The sequence below is a fragment of the Heteronotia binoei genome, chromosome 21 (genome assembly GCF_032191835.1).
Source record: "Heteronotia binoei isolate CCM8104 ecotype False Entrance Well chromosome 21, APGP_CSIRO_Hbin_v1, whole genome shotgun sequence".
NCBI classification, from domain to species: domain Eukaryota; kingdom Metazoa; phylum Chordata; class Lepidosauria; order Squamata; family Gekkonidae; genus Heteronotia; species Heteronotia binoei.
In genome coordinates, this window is record NC_083243.1 from 86664938 (window position 1) to 86685449 (window position 20512).

At 44.9% G+C, this 20512-nt stretch overlaps 1 protein-coding gene across 1 annotated transcript in view; it reads right to left on the reverse strand.

The window, feature by feature from the left end:
* The window catches only part of TTC9 (tetratricopeptide repeat domain 9), a 75127-nt gene that overhangs the window by 32222 nt on the left and 22393 nt on the right, over positions 1 to 20512 (reverse strand). The window contains exon 2 of the mRNA XM_060262840.1: positions 5217 to 5399. Coding sequence (XP_060118823.1) covers positions 5217 to 5399 — 183 coding nt within the window. The remainder of the gene's footprint in view (positions 1 to 5216; positions 5400 to 20512) is intronic.

Here is a 20512-nt window from a genome sequence, read left to right on the forward strand (position 1 = left end):
GAGACAGCAAGTCACCAACCGATGGTCAACCGTATCGAACGCTGGTGATAGGTCTAACAACATCAGTACCGCCGAGCTGCCTCAGTCTAGATGCCACTGAAGGTCATCCACCAGAGCAACCAGCACTGTCTTCATCCCGTGACCTGGGCAAAAGCCTGACTGATGGGGATCGAGAACGGAAGCATCCTCCAGAAAACTCTGTAACTGCAACGCCACTGTCCTCTCAATGAGTTTACCCAAAAGGGTAAATTCGAGACCAGCTGATAGTGTGCCAATTCGACCGGATCTAGCGTTGATTTTTTCAGGAGAGGGCGGACCACTGCCTCTTTAAGAGGTGCTGGAAAATGCCCTTCCATCAGGGATCTATTCGTGATATACCGTACAGGATATCTGAGCTCCTCTGGCAAGCTTTAATAAGCCAGGAGGGGCAAGAGTCCAGATCACAAGTTGTAGGGCATGCAGACAAGAGGATCCTGTCAACTTCCTCCAGGCTGAGAACGTTGAAACAGTCCAGAACATGATCTGAAGACAGGCACAGAGCCTCGGGTTCGCATACTGTCTCCAATGTGGTGGGGAGGTCACGGCGGAGCAATGCGATCTTATCTGCAAAGAAATTCACAAAAGCCTCACAGCCAATCTCCAATTCCTTAGACGCAATCTTAGCCGCAAAGTATGTTTTCTTTGCGGCTTTGACTGCCATCTCATAGGACTTCATAAACTCTCTATAAGATGTTCTAGTCGCTTCGTCTCGAGTACGCCGCCATTGCCTCTCTAGTTGTCTGAGTCTTCGCTTTAATTGCCACAACTTTTGGTTGTACCAAGGTGTCGGCTTTGGATGAGGGCGCAGAGGACGCCTATGTGCGATTTCATCGATGGCTCTGGAGAGTCTGTCATTCCAAGACTCCACCAGGTCATCCAAGGAATCGCCAGGAGGCCAAGGATCCCGTAGAGCTGTCTGAAACCATTCCGGGTCCATCTGGCTCCGTGGGCGAGCTAAAATACACTCGCCGCCTAAATGGGCTTGTATGGGCAGGTAAAAAACCAAGAATCAAAATGAAAATTCTGACAGATGCGAAAGAAAGGAGTGGTTTCCAATTGCCTGACTTTAAGTTATATCATGATGCAGTTTGTTTAGTTTGGATTAAGGAATGGATAACTTTGCTTAATAAAAAATTACTGGCATTAGAAGGCCATGGAAATATTTTTGGTTGGCATGCCTATATATATATATTATGGAAAGAAGAAGATGGATGAATTTTTCTCACATCATTATATAAGAAGAAACTTGTTGAATACTTGGAAAAAATATAACAAATATGGTGACGAGAGAAAAACATTATGGATTGTGCCAACAGAAGTTATAAAGTTGTCTTCAGATCCACAGGAAGATAAATGGTTATCATATCAACAACTGCTAAAAATACAGGGAGGCAAGGTGAAACTAAAACCAATGGAAGAATTGCAGGATAAATTTAATTGGTATCAATTCTGACAAATTAAAAGCTTGGTGGAGCATGATATTAGAACTACAGGGATAAGGCACGATCAAACAGAACTGGAAAAAATGCTGTTGGGCGAGGATGAAAAATTGATTTTGAGGTTGTATAGGTTACTATTGAAATGGTCTACAGAAGATGAAGTAGTGAAACCTCAAATGATAAAATGGGCAATAAATATGAATAAAGAAATACAAATGGAGACATGGGAACACCTATGGAAGAACTCTATGAAAATATCGACGTGTTACAATATAAAAGAGAATTGTTTGAAAATGCTGTATAGGTGGTATATGACACCTAAGAAATTAGCAAAAATGAATAACCAAGTATCAGACAGGTGTTGGAAGTGCAAAAAACATGAAGGTTCTTTCTACCATATGTGGTGGACATGCAAAAAAGCGAAGCAATTTTGGCAAATGATTTAACAAGAGATTTCGAAAATTTTGGGTTATAACATCAAGAGAGCACCAGAGATCTTTCTGGTGGGATTACAAATAAAAAGTTTTCCGAAGTGAGATAGAACATTGTATGCACAAATGTGGAAGCAAGATAAAATACCAGAGAAATGGGACTGGATCTTAAAAGTACTACACTGGAGTGAAATGGATAAGCTTACTAGAATCTTAAAAGACTGTAATTCAGAAAAATTTAAAGATGACTAGGAGAAATTTCAAAAATATATTGAAAAACAATGGAAAGTGAAGAGACACTTAGTGATGTTTGATAACATTAACTGAATTTTTTACTGAGAAGATAAAGCTGCCAATATTGACTCTTGTTTTATTATGTAATTTAGTAGAAGGTTAGATTTTGAGATAAATAGAGGGTTAATTATAATAATAATTATTACATAGTCTTGGTTCATTTTGTGTTAAGGTAACTGCAATTTTCAGTGAAGATTCTATAATTGTGAATTTTATCTTTATTTTCTTTTTAATTGTTTTGAACACCGGCGGAGGTCATGAAAAAGAGGAGGTGGGGAGGAGAGAATTTTGTAGTGTATTGGTTAATACCTTTGTATAGGTTTGATGAATATTTTTCAATATATTGCAAAACAATAACATTGGTTTATATATAAGGCTATGCATTTCCTATAACTGAGACGGAAACAGGGATGACAGACTCTAATCAAGCTAGGCTAAGACTGAAAGGGTATAGAAGCCCGTTGGCTGCACAGCTGTTCCAGCCAAATGAAGTAGCTTCAGGCAAATTGCTGCCCAAATATGACAGATGGAAGCAGAAAGCCTCCTGGGTTGCTAAGAGGTCAGATTCCAAGCTGTATTGGTCTGTTATGGCCAAACCAAAAAGGAATCATATTGCTAGAACTCACTTTATCAGTTTGTTCTCAACTGGCAGCATATACTTGGGTACAGCAGGGGGGAAACGGAGGTCAAAAGAAGCCTAAATTCATTGCATTTCCTGTGTAAATTAAGAACACAAGAAGAGCCTTGCTGGATCAAACCAGTGGTCCATATAGTCTAGCATCCTGTTTCACACAGTGACCAGTCATTTCCTCTGCAGGTCCAACACAGGGCATAGAGACCAAGACCTCCCCCTCAGTTACCTCCTGGCACTGGTAATCAGATATTTACTGCCTCTAAATGTGGAGGTTCCCTTTTGGGTGGATGAATGTATTCTTCTGACAAGCACAATGTACAGTGAGGAAATTATCTTGACTTATTCTGAAAGGACTAGATTTATCTGTTCCTGAATTTATTTTCTTTCAAAAAAGACCCTGATTATAACCCTTGGGTTGGTCCTTATATCTTGGACTCAGAAAGTGGAGTGATTTCAGATGCCAAATGATAATAGCACACTTTGGAAAAGAGACAGGAAAACTAGCTCTCATTCCAGCCCAGAAGGATGCACTGTCTTGAGCTTCATTATCAGTTGCAATTCAACAGTCTCTCTTTCTAATCACCCTCTGAGATTCCTTTATAAGAGCACTGCTACTCTTAGGTCAATTGAATATTGTGGTTTCTAATGTCAGACATGTCCATTTATTCTTTGCATCCTCCTGGATGGAACTGAGACCTAGGTTTCCTGTCTCATTACCAATGCTGGTATCTCCATGCCTACGACCCCACTGCATATCACACCTAATCCAATCAGTCCTGGCATTGCCATTCACCTGCTATTGCCATTTGACACTGAAATCACCTTGTGTTACATTTTACGGCACTCGTGGCCCAGCCCAACAAAGTGACATTTATGTCAGATCCAGGGCTTTTTTTTTGTAGCAGGAACTCCTTTACATTTTAGGCCACACACCCCTGATGTAGCCAATGCTCCAAGAGCTTACAGTATGCCTTGTAAGAAGAGCCCTGTAAACTCTTGGAGAATTGGCTACATCAGGGGTGTGTGGCCTAATATGCAAAGGAGTTCCTGCTACAAAAAAAGCCTTGGTCAGATCTGTAACAAATGAGTTTGACACCTATACTATTAGCCTTTACTTGAAGGTGGGATTGTTTGTTCCCACGTGCATCACCTTATAGAATGGAACAGTATGCTTCTTGTGTATCTGCTACTGAAGTGGACCTTAACCTCAAACTAACTATACATCAGTACTATTATACATGGCTCCCTATAACCAGAAGAGCACCACTCATTCCTCTGCCAGTCTTATGATTCCCCAAAGTTTCTTATACCCTGGAGAAAGGATCTTGGGATTCAGTCCCTACTACAAGGGATGACTGGGGCTGCTAAATCTAGCACTTCTAACTATCATTTTGATTATATAAATGGAAGGACTCTGTGTATTTTTAGACACACCTGCTCTGAAGCCTGGGTGATTTCATTGGCTAGGAGTGGATTCTGGAGAGTGACTGCCAATGGACAGTAAAATTGCCATGAAGAATTCCTGACTCTCAGCTCTGAAGCCCCCTCCTCCATTGGCTCCCTCTCAATATCTTCTTCCAAAACCAATGTAAAAAATGTCCATTAATAATGCAGGGATTAATAATGGGGAAAGGTGTATTGTGGGTGGTTGTTTGTGTAGTTATATATGGTTTAAATAGATTTTTTTAACCTTCATAAATGCTATTTTATGATTTTTTAAAGGTAACTGTTTATTACCTGACATGCAAGTCTCAGAAACTGGTGACATTCTAAGTGATGGAATTTATGAGAAATAAATTTCTGCCTCTTTGGATTAGCCTATGAAAAAACATGTGTCATAAAGCCAGGCAGAAATCTACTCTGCCCCAGCTCTATTTGTGAATCTTCCCATCCAGCTCTAAAAATGGCTATGTGCGATTGCTTCCTAGTAAGTAATCATTGTGCTACATTTTGAAGTAAGTAATCCTTGTGCTACCTAAAATGGCAGCCCCATTTAGAGTTGTCCTCCCCAGTTAGGCAGACATATTTGCATTGTGGTCATTTCTCAAAAAAGGAAAGTGTGCAATGCAATCCTACCTAAGTCCATTGAAATCTGTGGACTTAGGAGGGTATACCTTTGCTTAGTATTGCACTGAGAGTGTAAACATGTACATGCATGGGGGAGAACTTGATGTGGGAATGCCCTTTTACATACCAGATGGAACATCTAAGTCAGATAGAACATTCAAGTTCTGCACTTTGTGTGAACTCTGAGGAGTAAAAATATAAAACAAAAATACAGGAAGAAAAGGAAAAGGGAGTCTGTCTCTCATGGAAACATTTTTTTAAAGGAAGAGTTATCAAAGCCACCTTGGAATGGCTTTTCCTTACTCCCAGTACCTGCTGGCTGCCGAGACCTTGCTTCTTTCAAGTAGTAAAGTGCTTTGTTGTAGTCTCCAAGGTGGTAGAATGCTACACCTGACCGATACAGTGCCTTGAAGTTCTCTCCTTCTTTCTTCAGTACTTTCAGGCAATATTCTTTGACTCGCTCATAATTCACCAGCTCAGCTTGAAGTAGACAAGCTGTAAGAGAAACAAGAAAGGACCTCTTTAGAGAATTGCTCCCTTCCCCCACTTCCACTACTGGTGAGAGAAAGATTGAGAGCCAGGTGAGGTGATGACTCAGAAAACGGCACCATCCTCTAGCACGAGTGTCAAATCCTGCTTTTCATTCTCTACTCACAATAGAAATGGGCTATATTTAGAAATTTCAGCAAAGACACATTGGTAGGCATGCATTTGTTTTGCAGGTGGGACAAGAATGTGAGTTTTTCTTTGTGGCCAGGGAAACAAAAATTCTAATAACAGACAGATGGCTTTAAACCAACAAAGGAAACTGAACATAAGCAGAATGCTGAACTGATAGGCAGCTTCAAAGCACATCCAAAGAACAGGATTACTTTTTTTATTTAAAATGCCTTTTAATAATATAAGATTACTGAATGTAAAAGACATGCATTATATCTGACTTGTACAGATTTCTCTTTTGATGGTGTCCTTTTAATTCTGCTCGTTGCCAGAACACTTGCATGCATCATACATTATCAAATCTGCTTTCTCCTGTTGCAGTGAAAAAGAATCCTCTGAAACCAACACAGCCACACAGGCCTTACCTACACTGAAGCTGATTGCATGGCAAACATATGGCGTGTTGTTATGTGGCGCCTGTGCTCCTCATTCACCCAACTCTCTAGTCCTTTAATATTAATATGCCACATTCTAAGGAATCATATATGTTTTCTCAGTGATATTTATAAATACTTTATAAGTTGTCAGGTCATGATTATTATCCCTGTCTTGCAAATACAGAGATTAGGGAGTCAGACAGCATGTTGCCTGAAGACACTTGGTAAGTTCATTGGAGAGACAGAAATATGAATCAGGAAGTTCCCAGCTAAGCTAAACAGGGCATGGGATACCCACAGTGCTATCCAAACAGTTGCATCCTTCTAGGTCTATTGATTTCAATGGACTTAGAACAGTGTAATTCTGCTTAGGATGGCACTCTCGGTCCTGAATCTCATAAGAGCATAAGAGAAGCCATGTTGGATCAGGTCAATGGCTCATCCAGTCCAATGCTCTGTCACACAGTGGCCAAAAGAATTGCACAACCCAGGTGCCACCAGGAGGTCCACCAGTGGGGCCAGGACACTAGAAGCCCTCCCACTGTTGCCCCCCAAGCACCAAGAATACAGAGCATCACTTGTCCCAGACAGAGAGTTCCATCTATAGTTGTGGCTAATAGCTACTGATGGACCTTTGCTCCAAATGTTTATCCAATCCCCTCTTGAAGGCATCTATGCTTGTAGCTGCTGCCACCTCCTATGGCAGTGAATTCCAAGTGTTATTAACTTTTTGGATGAAGTACTTCCTTTTTATCCATTCTTACCCAACTGCTCAGCAATTTAATTGAGTGACCACAAGTGTGCATGTGCAACCATGAGGTAAGGGCTATGTGAGGGGTTAATCCTTCTCTCCACAGTTTTCCCAATAGAAGTCCCTTAATCAAGTGTTCTTCCTGTTATTCATACACACACACACACACAAATTCCCCTTGTGGTGCTTATATTCCCCCTCCCTCATGGGCTGATAGTCCCAGGCCTTGGGAAATATTTTTTTGGGGGGATAATTTAGATCAGTGAAAAGACACATGGGGAAACTGATCATTTCTCAGACTCTGCCCTGCCTCCCCAATTTGTTGGTTACATTGAAGTAATAAATGCAGAAGATCCAACTGCAGATCTCCTGTGTCACATACATCTAGCCTGCTGATGCAACTTGACCTCTTTAACCAATGTTAAAATAGAAACAAAGCCAGTTCTGTACCTAAACTGGTCACTTCATGACAGAAAGGCTATTTTCAGATTTTATAGGCATGCCCTCACTATGGGAATACATGGCAATGGATTTTGCCTTTCCACATCCCATTTTTTTAAATGTCTTGGGGAAAATTGCCCCTTCCCCCCCCACACACACACTGAAGCTACAGAATTGGAAAAAAGTATCTCAGAAAAACCATACAAATAATATGCATATGCAACAGAACATCACAAGCTCCATTCTGTTAAAAATATGGCAAATAGACAGCAATCATCTTCAACAGTGGAAAGAATGGAAAGGGGGATAACAGCAAAGGAGACCAGTGCAGCCCAAGCACAGCATCTAAGTAGAAAGGTAATTCTGGATTTCTCTTCCTGCTGTTTTCTAGGGGAAATATTTACCTGTCTTCCCAACAGTATGACAGACAATGCAAATACAACTCCTGGTGTCCAGTTCACATGTGTGTTGAGTATATGGATGCTTGACTCCTGTGTTTGAGCTCATGTTCTACTCGCCAGTCACAGGGACATGACATATCAGTGGGCTGCTCTGATGTTCGCCCAAGGCTGGGACACAGCAAAGATGGGTGTGTGTGTGTGTATTGGTAGCCAAGTCTCAGCTGATCCTCCCAATCAGCTGGCAGTGGGCTTCTGATTCTTCTCTTCAAAACTTCACTGCATCTCAGCTCTACAAGGTGAAGCTACCCGGACTGGATATCAGAAAGTGAATTTCAGGTATCTCCCAGGGAATGTCACTGCATCTCAGCAGTGCAGGGATTCACCAGTTTCCTTGAGGGCCAGATCTTATTTCCTTGGTCAAATGAGATTTCTAATCTTTCACACTGGGAACCACAACAACACCGCCACAACTCTGTTTAAGGGCTGACTGACTAGTGCACAGCATTTACCTTGCTTGGTGTAGCTTCAAAATCTGCTTTGAGACAAAGGATATTTTAGCTGTCAGGTAACTAATTGAAATTAAAAGAGAACCTCGTGGCGCAGAGTGGTAAAGCTGCAGTACTGCAGTCTGAACTCTCTGCTCATGACCTGAGTTCGATCCTGGGAGAAGCTGGTTTCAGGTAGCCGGCTCAGGTTGACTCAGCCTTCCATCCTTCCGAGGTCGGTAAAATGAGTACCCAGCTTGCTGGGGGGAAAGTGTAGATGACTGGGGAAGACAATGGCAAACCACCCCGTAAAAAGTCTGCCTTGAAAACATTGTGAAAGCAACGTCACCCCAGAGTCGGAAATGACTGGTGCTTGCACAAGGGACTATCTTTTTTAACTAATTGAACCCATTTCTGGCCTACAAGCAGTACAGACTATTGGTAAGACGCAGGTCCTGGATTCAGTGCGAGCTCACAGGAGCACAGCTCCTGAACCTTTCTGAGAGTTCCACCTCCTCCTTCAGAGTTCCACCTCCTTGTCCATTGAATAGTAGGTGCAACTGCATAACAATCCCTGGATGAGCTCCATCACCTATTTTTCTACAAAATGACCACTAGTGGGAAAATTCCCACCTCTCTAAACAATAAAATGGGGTGCAGTGGGAACAAAGAGGAGTGACAGGGCTGGATTTAGGGGGGGCTGAGGGGGGCGCTGACGGAGGGGGGCACCAAATTGGGTATGGAGTCCATTGTATTCTATGGACCATAAGATAGAATGGCCCATAAGGGGGTGCCATTTTTTAATTTTGCCCCCCCCCCTCAAAAAACACGTAGATCCAGTCCTGAGGAGTGACACAGACCAAATGAAAGATTGGCAAGAAATTGTTCAGCAAACTTCTTGTGCAGTTTTGAAAGGACTCTCGCAAGGACTTCTTTTGCATTTTCAGTTTACTGAAACCAGTTAAGAAGCTGCTGTCTAGACTAGTCAAATCTCAGAGAAATGAGCTAGGCAAAGAAATAACTCCATGAAATGGGGGAGGGAAATGAAACCTATAGAAGTAGATGGTGTCTTCAGAAAATAACACTGCGGATTTCAAAAGCAACCAACCAGCAGCTATTTGCAAAACATTTCCAAGCATTCTGCTAAAAAAAAAAAATTCCTCTGTTCAGTATCATTCTCTCCAGTTTATCCAATGTTGATTTCCTTTTTCTGATTCTAATGGACCTTGAAATGAATGTGCCTAGATATTCTTTCTCTTTTTTCCATCTGAAGTGTGATTTTCATGCTGGAGCCCTTGACAGCTCTTCAGACTGCTGTTCTATATTTACATGTTCTTTAAAAGGAATGGTGGTAGCAGCAGCTGCCCCTAAATTGCCCAAAGGGCTTCCCCACTATTGTTCATAGTCTAGATTCATCCCTCTGCTTAGGATGTTTTCAAAACAGTGCGTTGGAGTAATGTAGGAAGCAAATGTACAAAAGGTATGAACATGGGGGAAAACACTTTCTGCACAGGGGCTTAGCTGCCTTGTTAAGTTTCTGCCCAGAATGTGGTAGATTCCTTTCTCTTTTGTCCTTTGGCTTGGGTCTCTACATCTGAAAATTTTAAAATCTTGGCTTGGGAACTGAGGTGGCATCTTGAAGAAATTACTTGGAGAGCTCCTAAGTGCAAGAAATGAAATGATTCTAGAACAAGGCTGTTTTCCCATGCCTATGTGAAAACTACACTACCCTCACTCCAAGCCTACAGGCCTCTCTATTTCATTGCTTACCTAAGTGTTCAATAGAAATATCCTTTGTATTCAGGACTTATCAAAATTATTGAGAAGGGAAGGTGCCCCAGAGCATCTAAGAGGTTTTTCATCTGCATGTACATGCAACCAAAGAGGATTAAAGCAAGCGCCGGGATTGGAGGGCGGAGGGAGCGATCCTGGCGCTTGCTGTAAGCATCAGAGCTGGAGCCAGGCAGACAGGCACGGAGGAAGCGCGCTGCCCCCTCCGCACCCGGCGCTCGCGAAGCGCTGGGTTTGCAGTGGGGACAGCATGGAGCGATCCCAGCGCTTGCTGGAAGCAGAGCTGGAGCCAGGCAGGCAGGCACGGGGGAAGCGTCGGGATCGGAGGCGGAGGCAGCGGATCGCCCCCCAGGAGGAAGGTGCGTCCTATGGTCTGGAGCATCTTATGGACCTTACTTATAACCTCCTTGATCATGGGAAGCATTACTTTGATCGGATTTACTATGCTTCAGCTCAGCAGTTTTACTGTGATAAATGGGGAACTTTTTAAAATATGTGCTACTATCCAATTAGCAGATTATTTCATATAATTTTCCTGTTTATTAAAACTATGTTAGATAAACCCTTCAATGTGAATATGATGTGGCATAAAATGCAGTACGATGGTATGAGCTTGGGGATTCAGGCTGGAATCAATTAATGCTACAACAGCATTATAAATCCTCTAAGATTCTGGCACCTTTTGTTCAAGTCTCCCTCCCCATGGACAGTCTGTTTTCTGCACTATTACATGATCTGATGTCAGGCCAGCTCTGCTAGTCACTTGTTCCTAATCCCCTACAGCAGGAGGATGCTGAATACATATTTGCATGACCTTTCCAGGCATGGTTCTTTATCAATGTGTGCTAATTTCTAGTTGTTTTGTCACAGACTGAGCCTATCATGTACCTCCTTGCCAATACTACATTCTAAATGAAGTGCTTACCTCAAGCTTAGCTTTTCAAGCATTTGCAAGAGAGTGCCAGAAGTTAATCTAAGGTAAATTTAGTGTGTATTGTTGACATGGACATGATCAGCCCAAGTTGGCTCAATGTCTATTTAACACAATTCAGGTGGCTGCCTGCATCTGCACTAGCTGTTCAGCCCTTGCCTGCACTCACTTTTGATGACCTTCTTCAGTTCTCACATCATGCCTCTGACTTTAGGGGCGGGGGGTCCTCTCCTTCTCATGTTGGTTTTGCAATGACCCATCTTCCCCTTACCAAGTGAAACAAACAGAAATGCTAAAGAGATTGTAGGATGATTTTTGATAGGATCCCATTAAAGTGATTTAAGAACAGCAATAGAAAAAGTGAGACTTGGATGTCTTGGTTTTCTGTGCCAAATTAAGAATGCTTTCCCCTCAAAATTAAACATTCAGCCTATAAACTTATAATTTCTTTTATTCAGTCTTAACTCTTTTTTCAGTCATGGATCATACTCCTCTGAAGTTGTGTCCCAAATTAAAATATGTTATCTCAACATAATATTGTGCTTTCTTCATCCTCAACTATCTGCCATACTTTTTAAGGAGAAATTTCTGGAGTCCAGAGCAAAATGGCAACCTTGTAAAAAGAATACCTACCAAATGGTGTATTAAATGTCCTTAATGATTTACTGGATTTCTCTAATGGTATCTGACTGGCTCCTAATGAAGAGAAATATCTTGTTCCTGCCATTTGACCAAAAACATTATCTTCTCACAGTCTTACAAGCTCCTCAAATGAAACACAATTAGAGGTGCAAGGATAATTTCTGGTGGTATCCAGTTAAAGGGGTATAGAATTATAGACAGGCAGGAAAGCAGAGGTGGAGGCATTATCTGAGAAGAAAACAAGGGGTCCAAACACAGCTTCACAGGCAAGATGCACAGGTCTTCATCTTGGCCATGTACAGAGCTGGCTGCTCATAGTTTCAGCTTGCTGTTTTTAAACCAAGTTTTATTTTTGATTTGGATATATGCCACATTTTTAAAAGCTATAACGCACAAATAAATCAGTGATTAAATCAGTGGTAGATCAGCATTTTCCAATATCCAGCTAATGCCAGTTTGATGACTATCTCCTCCATCCAACTTCTTCCTCTTTCTTCTATTTGTTTTTGTTCAGTTTTTAATTTTTGTTGTTGTTGATCTAGCAGGTTAAATGCTCTGGAGACTATCCTCTTCTCTCTGCCTATTTTTTTAAATTATCCCAGTAATCTCTGACCTAGCTTTTATCTTTCAAAATCAATACATTTTGTCAGGCCTGAAGTTCTGCTTTTTGCATTCCTGAGCTGCCTTTTCCTTTTTGCAAGTTCTTTCATTAACAAAGCAAGTTTCTTAGCCCAGAATTCCTCAACTTTGCCTTCCCTATGATTCTTTCCCAGAAAAAGAGTTTTTGTCTTCCTTCTTTTCCTTATTACAAACCCCCATTGGCAGGACTGGTGCCAGGCTTTTTGGTGCCCTGGGTCAGACTACCTATTTGCACCCCACCCCCCCCAGCCAAACACTCCTCAGTGCACCTGCCCTCCCTCCCCCCCCAGCCAGCCCTGGGCTCAAGTCCTGCAGAGTCCGGCCTTGGGAGGCTGCTGGGGCACTAGCCTGCCTTTGCCCAAATGGGCATTTGTCTCCAGGAGTGTGGAAACAATGGCTAAAATATCTGTCTACTTCTGAGGCCATGCAATCTAGTAACTCAGGTGTCATATTGAGAGTTATGAATTTAGCCCTCAGCTCACCCCACTCCATCGTCTCACTAGGTGGCTTGTGGTTGCTCCACATCAGCTCACAGGAGAATGATCTATCTTATACGTTGTTGTAAAGATGGCTTAGAAACTTTTGTAAACTGATTTGCATGCTAGAAGAGCTATGGAAATCATGTGATTGTACATCAACAAAGCCATGCTTTCCCTTATGGGAAAACTGTTGTGCACTTGGTGGGGGACATTCTAGCTCACTGGATATCCTCCAGCATCATAAATCTGAGTGCATATTTGTGTGCAGGAATGGTCTTGACAAGACAGATGGCAGACAGAGGACTGAAATTGATCTGGGGTAGGGGAAGGGTCAGATTGCATTCCATAGCCCAGGTGGTATGGGTAGGAAGTCTCTTTCCTAACTTATGCATTACCTTGCAAGATCCCTGTTTTGTTTTTGTTTTTTTCTGCTGCTGTGATGTTTCTAAGCCATTTCTTGGAATTAACAAACTCTGGCCATAGGAACCTAACAAAGCTCTCTGATCTACATTAGGTCACCTAATGTAGATCAGAGAGCTTTGTTAGGTTCCTATAGAATACCATGAGAAAGGAGATAACAGCACTGGACTGTACATAACAGAAAAGCCAAACATTGCTAGGATTCACACACACACAGAGTATCATTAGGGTGACCATAATGTCTGAAGGCCAGCCAGGGACACCTTGGGGGGGGGAAGGTAGGGGTGCGTGTGCGCAAAGTGTGCGCGCCGCCGGAAACAGGAAGTGACGTCACTTCCGGTGACGTCATGCCACCGCCGGAAACAGGAAGTGACACCACTTCCTGTGACATCATTTCCCCGCGTCACCTGCCGGAAACGGGAAGTGACATCACTTCCTGTGACATCACTTCCCCAAATGACATCATTTCCCCCAAATGCCACTGCCGGAAACAGGAAGTGACTTCACAGCACTTCCTGTGACGTCCCCAAAAATCCCCCAAATATCACCGCCGGAAACAATTTTGTTCTCAAATCCTGTATATACTTCATCAGTATATGGGATAAGGCACTTTCTCAACTGTGCTGCATAATGCAGCCTATTTATTTTGTCCTGTTTGCTCTGTTGGCTCTATCTGCGCCACCTTCATCACTTTCGGGGTGTGGATCCCCCAGTGGGGTGGTCTCCCGACTCCCTCCGCCGGCTGTTTCTGATAGCCCTGCACCCCCTCTTTCATTTGATATGTGTCCCGTGCGGGTGCCACCCTCCCGCCAGGAGATGCCGCAAAATGAGCCCCCTTGAGGCTTATGGCGGCAGGGCTCGGGGGAAGCGAGCTAGACTGCTGTTCTTTTGAGGGGTTATAGAGTGTTTCGATGCCACAGGGACGGGCTCAAAACACTCTATAACCCCTCAAAAGAACAGCAGTCTAGCTCGCTTCCCCCGAGCCCTGCCGACATAAGCCTCAAGGGGGCTCATTTTGCGGCATCTCCTGGCGGGAGGGTGGCACCCGCACGGGACACATATCAAATGAAAGAGGGGGCGCGGGGCTATCAGAAACAGCCGGCGGAGGGAGTCGGGAGACCACCCCACTGGGGGATCCACACCCCGAAAGTGATGAAGGTGGCGCAGATAGAGCCAACAGAGCAAACAGGACAAAATAAATAGGCTGCATTATGCAGCACAGTTGAGAAAGTGCCTTATCCCATATACTGATGAAGTAAATACAGGATCTGAGAACAAAATTGCACCAGAAGACACAAACACAAAGCTCCCTTACACTGAATCAGTGCTTGGGTCCACCAAAGTCAGTATTGTCTACTCCACTCACAAACACAAAGCTCCCTTACACTGAATCAGTGCTTGGGTCCACCAAAGTCAGTATTGTCCACTCCAGTCACAAACACAAAGCTCCCTTACACTGAATCAGTGCTTGGGTCCACCAAAGTCAGTATTGTCCACTCCAGTCACAAACACAAAGCTCCCTTACACTGAATCAGTGCTTGGGTCCACCAAAGTCAGTATTGTCACATAAGAACATAAGAGAAGCCCTGTTGGATCAGGCCAGTGGCCCATCCAGTCCAACACTCTGTGTCACATAAGAACATAAGTGAAGCCCTGTTGGATCAGGCCAGTGGCCCATTCAGTCAGGAAGGGAGGAGGGAGGGAGGGAAGGGAGGGAGGGAAGGAAGGAAGGAAGAAAGAAAGGAAGGAAGGGAGGAGGGAGGGAAGGAAGAAAGGAAGGAAGGGAGGAGGGAGGGAAGGGAGGGAGGGAGGGAAGGAAGAAAGGAAGGGAGGAGGGAGGGAGGGAAGGAAGAAAGGAAGGAAGGGAGGAGGGAGGGAAGGAAGGGAGGAAGGAAGGAGGGAAGGAAGGAAGGAAGGAAGGAAGGAAGGAAGGAAGGAAGGAAGGAAGGAAGGAAGGAAGGAAGGAAGGGAGGAGGGAGGGAGGAAGGAAGGAGGGAGGGAGGAAGGAGGGAAGGAGGGAGGGAAGGAAAGAAGGAAGGCCAGCCGCCCCCCCTCCGCCAGCCGCCCCCCCCGCCAGCCACCCCCCCCCCGCTTTTGGCTTACCTTGATCCAGGGCGGTGGCGGCCTCTCCTCCGGGCTGCTGGCGGGGCTGGCGGCGGCTGCGGAGGCCGGGAAGGCGGCGGAGAGGCCTCCGCTGGCCTCTGGAGGCCCTCCAGGGACCAGCGGCGGCCTCTCCGCTTCCGGCGCTGGCCTCTGGAGGCCTCCAGGGACCTGCGCGGGCCTCTCTGCGGCCTCCGCGGGCCTCTGGAGGGCCTCCAGGGACCCGCGGGGGCCTATCCGCAGCCTCCGCGGGCCTCTGGAGGCCCTCCAGGGACCCGCGGGGGCCTCTCCACTGCCGGCGCTGGCCTCTGGAGGCCTCCAGGGACCAGCGCCGGCCTCTCCGTGGCCTCCGTGGGCCTCTGGAGGGCCTCCAGGGACCTGCGGGGGCCTCTCCGCGGCCTCCACGGGCCTCTGGAGGCCCTCCAGGGACCCGCGGGGGCCTCTCCACTGCCGGCGCTGGCCTCTGGAGGCCTCCAGGGACCAGCGCCGGCCTCTCCGCGGGCCTCTGGAGGCCCTCCAGGGACCCGCGGGGGCCTCTCCACTGCTGGCGCTGGCCTCTGGAGGCCTTCAGGGACCAGCGCCGGCTGCTCCGCGGCCTCCGTGGGCTTCTGGAGGACCTCCAGAGACCCGCGGGGGCCTCTCCACTGCCGGCGCTGGCCTCTGGAGGCCTCCAGGGACCAGCGCCGGCTGCTCCGCGGCCTCCGCGGGCCTCTGGAGGCCCTCCAGGGACCCGCGGGGGCCTCTCCACTGCCGGCGCTGGCCTCTGGAGGCCTCCAGGGACCAGCGCCGGCTGCTCCGCGGCCTCCGCGGGCCTCTGGAGGGCCTCCAGGGACCCGCGGGGGCCTCTCCACGGCCTCCGCGGGCCTCTGGAGGGCCTCCAGGGACCCGCGGGGGCCTCTCCACTGCCGGCGCTGGCCTCTGGAGGCCTCCAGGGACCAGCGCCGGCTGCTTCGCAGCCTCCGCGGGCCTCTGGAGGGCCTCCAGGGACCCGCGGGGGCCTCTCCGCGGCTTCCGCGGGCCTCTGGAGGCCCTCCAGGGACCCGCGGGGGCCTCTCCACTGCCGGTGCTGGCCTCTGGAGGCCTCCAGGGACCAGCGCCGGCTGCTACGCGGCCTCTCCGCGGCCTCCGCTGGTCGCTGGAGGCCCTCCAGAGTCTCTGGAGGGCTTCCAGCGACCAGCGGAGGCCGCGGAGAGGCCTCCGCCACCGCCGCCGGGCCCCGCGCGTGGGCGGGGAAGGCGGCGAGTGAGGGAGGGAGCGTCCCTGCGCACGCGCAGGGACGCTCCCTCCCTCACTCGCCGCCTTCCCTGCCGGCGCCCGCAGCCCACCGCCTCCGGGGCTGGCTAAACCGGGACCTCTAAATGGTCCCGGTATAGCCAGCCCGGGAGGCAGGAATAGGGGGCCAGAACCAGGACATTCCCGGGCGCCCGGGACGGTCTGGCCACCCTAAGTATCATTAACCAGGGTTTTTAAAAACATTCCTGTTTTCTTTAGCAAAAAAAGTTAACACTTCAAAAGATTAAACAACCTTTAAATATGGCATGTTCAGCAAGAGAGATACAGGTGGTTTTGTACTCTTTCCAAAACAGAAATTTGAAAAGCAAAAGACGGCATTTCAGACTTTAACAAAACCACCACAAAGTAACTGGCAGATATAAAAAGAAGAAAAGAAAAGGCAGATTGTAAAGCTGATACCAAGAGTAAATAACAACTGATGTATAGGCACATAGCACACCATATCTTTTTAATTATTTTCTTCTCACTAGTCTGCCATCCCTTTGTCGTACACAGTGCTAAAACTCACCATTTCTAAACAGAGCTCAAAACTCAGCAAAAGAGCAAAGCAGCCTCATGTTAGTAGAAAAAATTATCACTGTGACCAAGAAGAACACAGCTGAAGTCCAATGGTACCTCTGAAGCCCAACAAGTTTTTCCAAGACATGAACTTTGGTTAGTCAAAGCTCACTTGGTCAGGTACAAATAGTATGAAGATCCTTCAACCCTTATATCTTGGTCGGAAGAGTCCCCCTAGTAGCTGTACCTTTTGTTGGGAGGAATGAGGGTGATGGATAATAGGGAACAAAAGAAAAGGACAAAAAGGGTCCTTTTACTGCCCAAACCATTGGCCTCTCCTCTCTTCAAATGGAACAGGTTTTGAGTGATTGGTACCTTTTCTACTATGCATGTCTGTCTGGGAATGAATTCCAGTGAAACTGGGGAGTGACTTAGTACACCTCAGGTCTTGGTGAATACAGCGACCACATACTGGTATCCAATGCTCCCTCTAAGCTATGGAGTTTTGAGAGCAAAAATTCTACTTTCTGAGCTACTTGCATTAAAGTTGTGAGCTACTGCATAAATTAGTTTGCTCTGAGGCCATTTTTCCTGAACTAAGACAAAAATGTGTGAGCCCGAGGCTAAAAAACTATGAACTAGCTCACACTAACTCAGCTTAGAGAGAACACTGCTGGTAACAAACTCTCAATCCTTCTGTAGGAATCACTGAACTTTTAAAAGCAAGAGCCTGTTTCATCTAATGAAGTGGACACTGGTGGGGGATGGGGGTAGGATTTGCTTTGCAATATAATATTAAAGACTGGATCAGTGTAAATCAGAGAGAAGATCTATGAGTAGAGCAATCACCTTCTGGGCAGGGTCAGTGCAACCCAGTAGGCAATGTAGGCAGCTGCCATAGCAGCATCTTGCCCGAGCGGGCTCTGGGGCGGGCTCCTGCATACCAGAAGGACTCAGTAGAAAGAGATGCGTCAGACCAGAAGAAGCCTGACAGTGTGGGAAGCTGCAACTGGACTGGCTGGTTAAAATTCCGTAGTAGCAGTACCAGGGGCCAGAGAGGGGTGCAACTCGACTCACGAGGTGAGGGTATGTTCTACTGTGCCAGTGCCACCCTGCCACGCCATGACAGGCTGACTTGACTGCAAAAAAGGGTTCTCCAGGCTCTAGAGTCTCCAGTCTGGTGGGGCCTGTGTGGGCACTTTTGGCATTTGGACAAGGGGGAGAGTGGTGGGGGGAGGCAGGGTCAATCATAAGATTACTGCCAACATTTGGAGCCAGTCACCAAATGTTGGGCGAGGCAAGCCAAGCCTCATTAGATGAAACAGGCTCTTGCTTTTAAAAGTTCAGTGACTCTTGAAGTGGTCTACAGAGGAAGAAGTGATTAAATCTCAAATTATAAAGTGGGCAATTAACATAAATAAAGACATTCAGATGGAACAATGGGAATATTTATGGAAGAACTCTATGAAAATATCGACATGTAATAATATTAAAGAAAATTGTTTTAAAATGTTATATAGATGGTATATGACTCCTAAGAAACTTTCAAAAATAAATAACCAGATGTCTGATCAATGTTGGAAATGTAAAAAACATGAAGGATCTTTCTATCACATGTGGTGGACTTGTGAAAAGGCTATACAATTTTGGCAAATGATTCAGCAAGAAATTTGAAAGATTTTGGGTTACAATATAAAGAAGGCACCAGAAATCTTTTTGTTGGGATTACAAATGGAAAATTTTCCGAAACAAGATAGAGCATTACTTTGGTACATGCTTTCAGCTGCATGGACATTATATGTGCAATTGTGGAAGCAAAATAAAATACCAGAAAAATGGGATTGGATTATGAAAATGATGCATTGGTGTGAAATGGACAAGCTTATTACAACATTAAAAGAACTTGACATAGATAAGTATAATAAGGAATGGGAGAAATTTCAAAAGTATGTTGAAAAACAGTGGAAGGTAAAAGGATATTTGGTGATTTTTAACAATGGTTAATTTTTTTTTAATGTAAAGTGTTACCAAATTATTATTATTTTAATACGGACTATAGGTAAAGCGGAATTATGGAAATATATAGTGTCTTTGCTTATAAGGACTGGGTTTAATGGACTATAATTAAGATAGATAACACTAAGAATTAAACATATTAATACTATAAATGACTATTAATCGATAGATAATAATAGTAATAAGTAACCTTATTTGTATTTTATTTTAGTTATAAGGGGTTTTTTTAAATAGGTTCTTAAAAGGTTAATATTACCTTTTTTTTTTTATACTTTAAGTAGAATGCACCGGGGAAGTCACAGAAAGGGGGAGGGAGATGGGAAATGTGATGCAATATTTTTGATGTTTATTTTTGGATGATAACTGATTAATGCTGCTGAATAATGAAAAATTGATTTACACGGTACAAGTTCAGTGACTCCTACAGAAGGATTGAGAGTTTGTTACCAGCAGTGTTCTCTCTAAGTTGAGTTAGTGTGAGTTAGCTCATAGTTTTTTAGCCTCTGGCTCACACATTTTTGTCTTAGCTCAGGAAAAATGGTCTCAGAGCAAACTAATTTATGCAGTAGCTCACAACTTTAATACAAGTAGTTCAGAAAGTAGAATTTTTGCTCTCAAAACTCCATAGCTTAGAGGGAGCATTGGTTACCAGTATCATATACAAGGCATGACAGGACAAATTCCAGGTGCCCTGAAGTCCCACAGAGGCAGGGATGCTTGAAGACCATGATGGTTCAGCTCATGTTCTGCTTGCTGATTTTTGTTGTTGTGTAGTTCAACTGTTTGAGTACTTCGAGTCTGTTTAGCAAGTTCCGTACTACAGTACAGTACAATACAGAAGTAGTGGTTATAGATGTGGGCACTTATTTGAAACTGCCACAGTTGTTTGCAGTAAGTTCTCCCAATAAATTTCCTAGTAAATTATGCTATGCAATGAAAAGGGACCCTTAAGGAAAGGATGTTTCTGTCTGTCTGTCTGTCTGACTTTGGAAATGCTGTGAAGCACCCTGAGGGTATTGTTGAAATAATCTCATTTGGGCAGTCTTGAAAAACACTTTGATGTGGTAGTTGAGTTTTATAAATGCTTTAAAAAGAATGTAGTCCTTGCTGTATTCACCCACAACAACAAAGCTGTGAAGGGAGGTAAGCCACATAGATGCCCTAGAAAACCAGTCCTCTCTGTTTGCACTCTTACTGCAGTGGAGAATCACAGGGTTCCATTACACAGTATCCAATTTTTAAAAAGTCATAATTTCCCTTAATGGTCCAGGCAGTCAAAGTACATTTTCAAAAAGTTCTATTTAGTGAATAGGACCAACACAAATGAGACACTTGGAGTTCTATGTACTGAGACATGGAGCATTCGGATATTTTTAATACCAGGAACATAGGACCCTAAATTGTACTGATATCATTTTCTTGTCTTGAAATGGCCCTGCGGGCCTGCTGTTGGCTTATTTTTCTCATCTATAACATGCCCTTGGCTGAATTAATGCTATTTAATGATGGCACTGAATTCAGGTTTTCTTCCTCTGATATGTTGTAAAATCACTGTTATCTTTCAGCAAAGAATGTACACAGCCCTGCTTATAGGACTGTGTTTTAAGTCTTCCAAAAACAGATA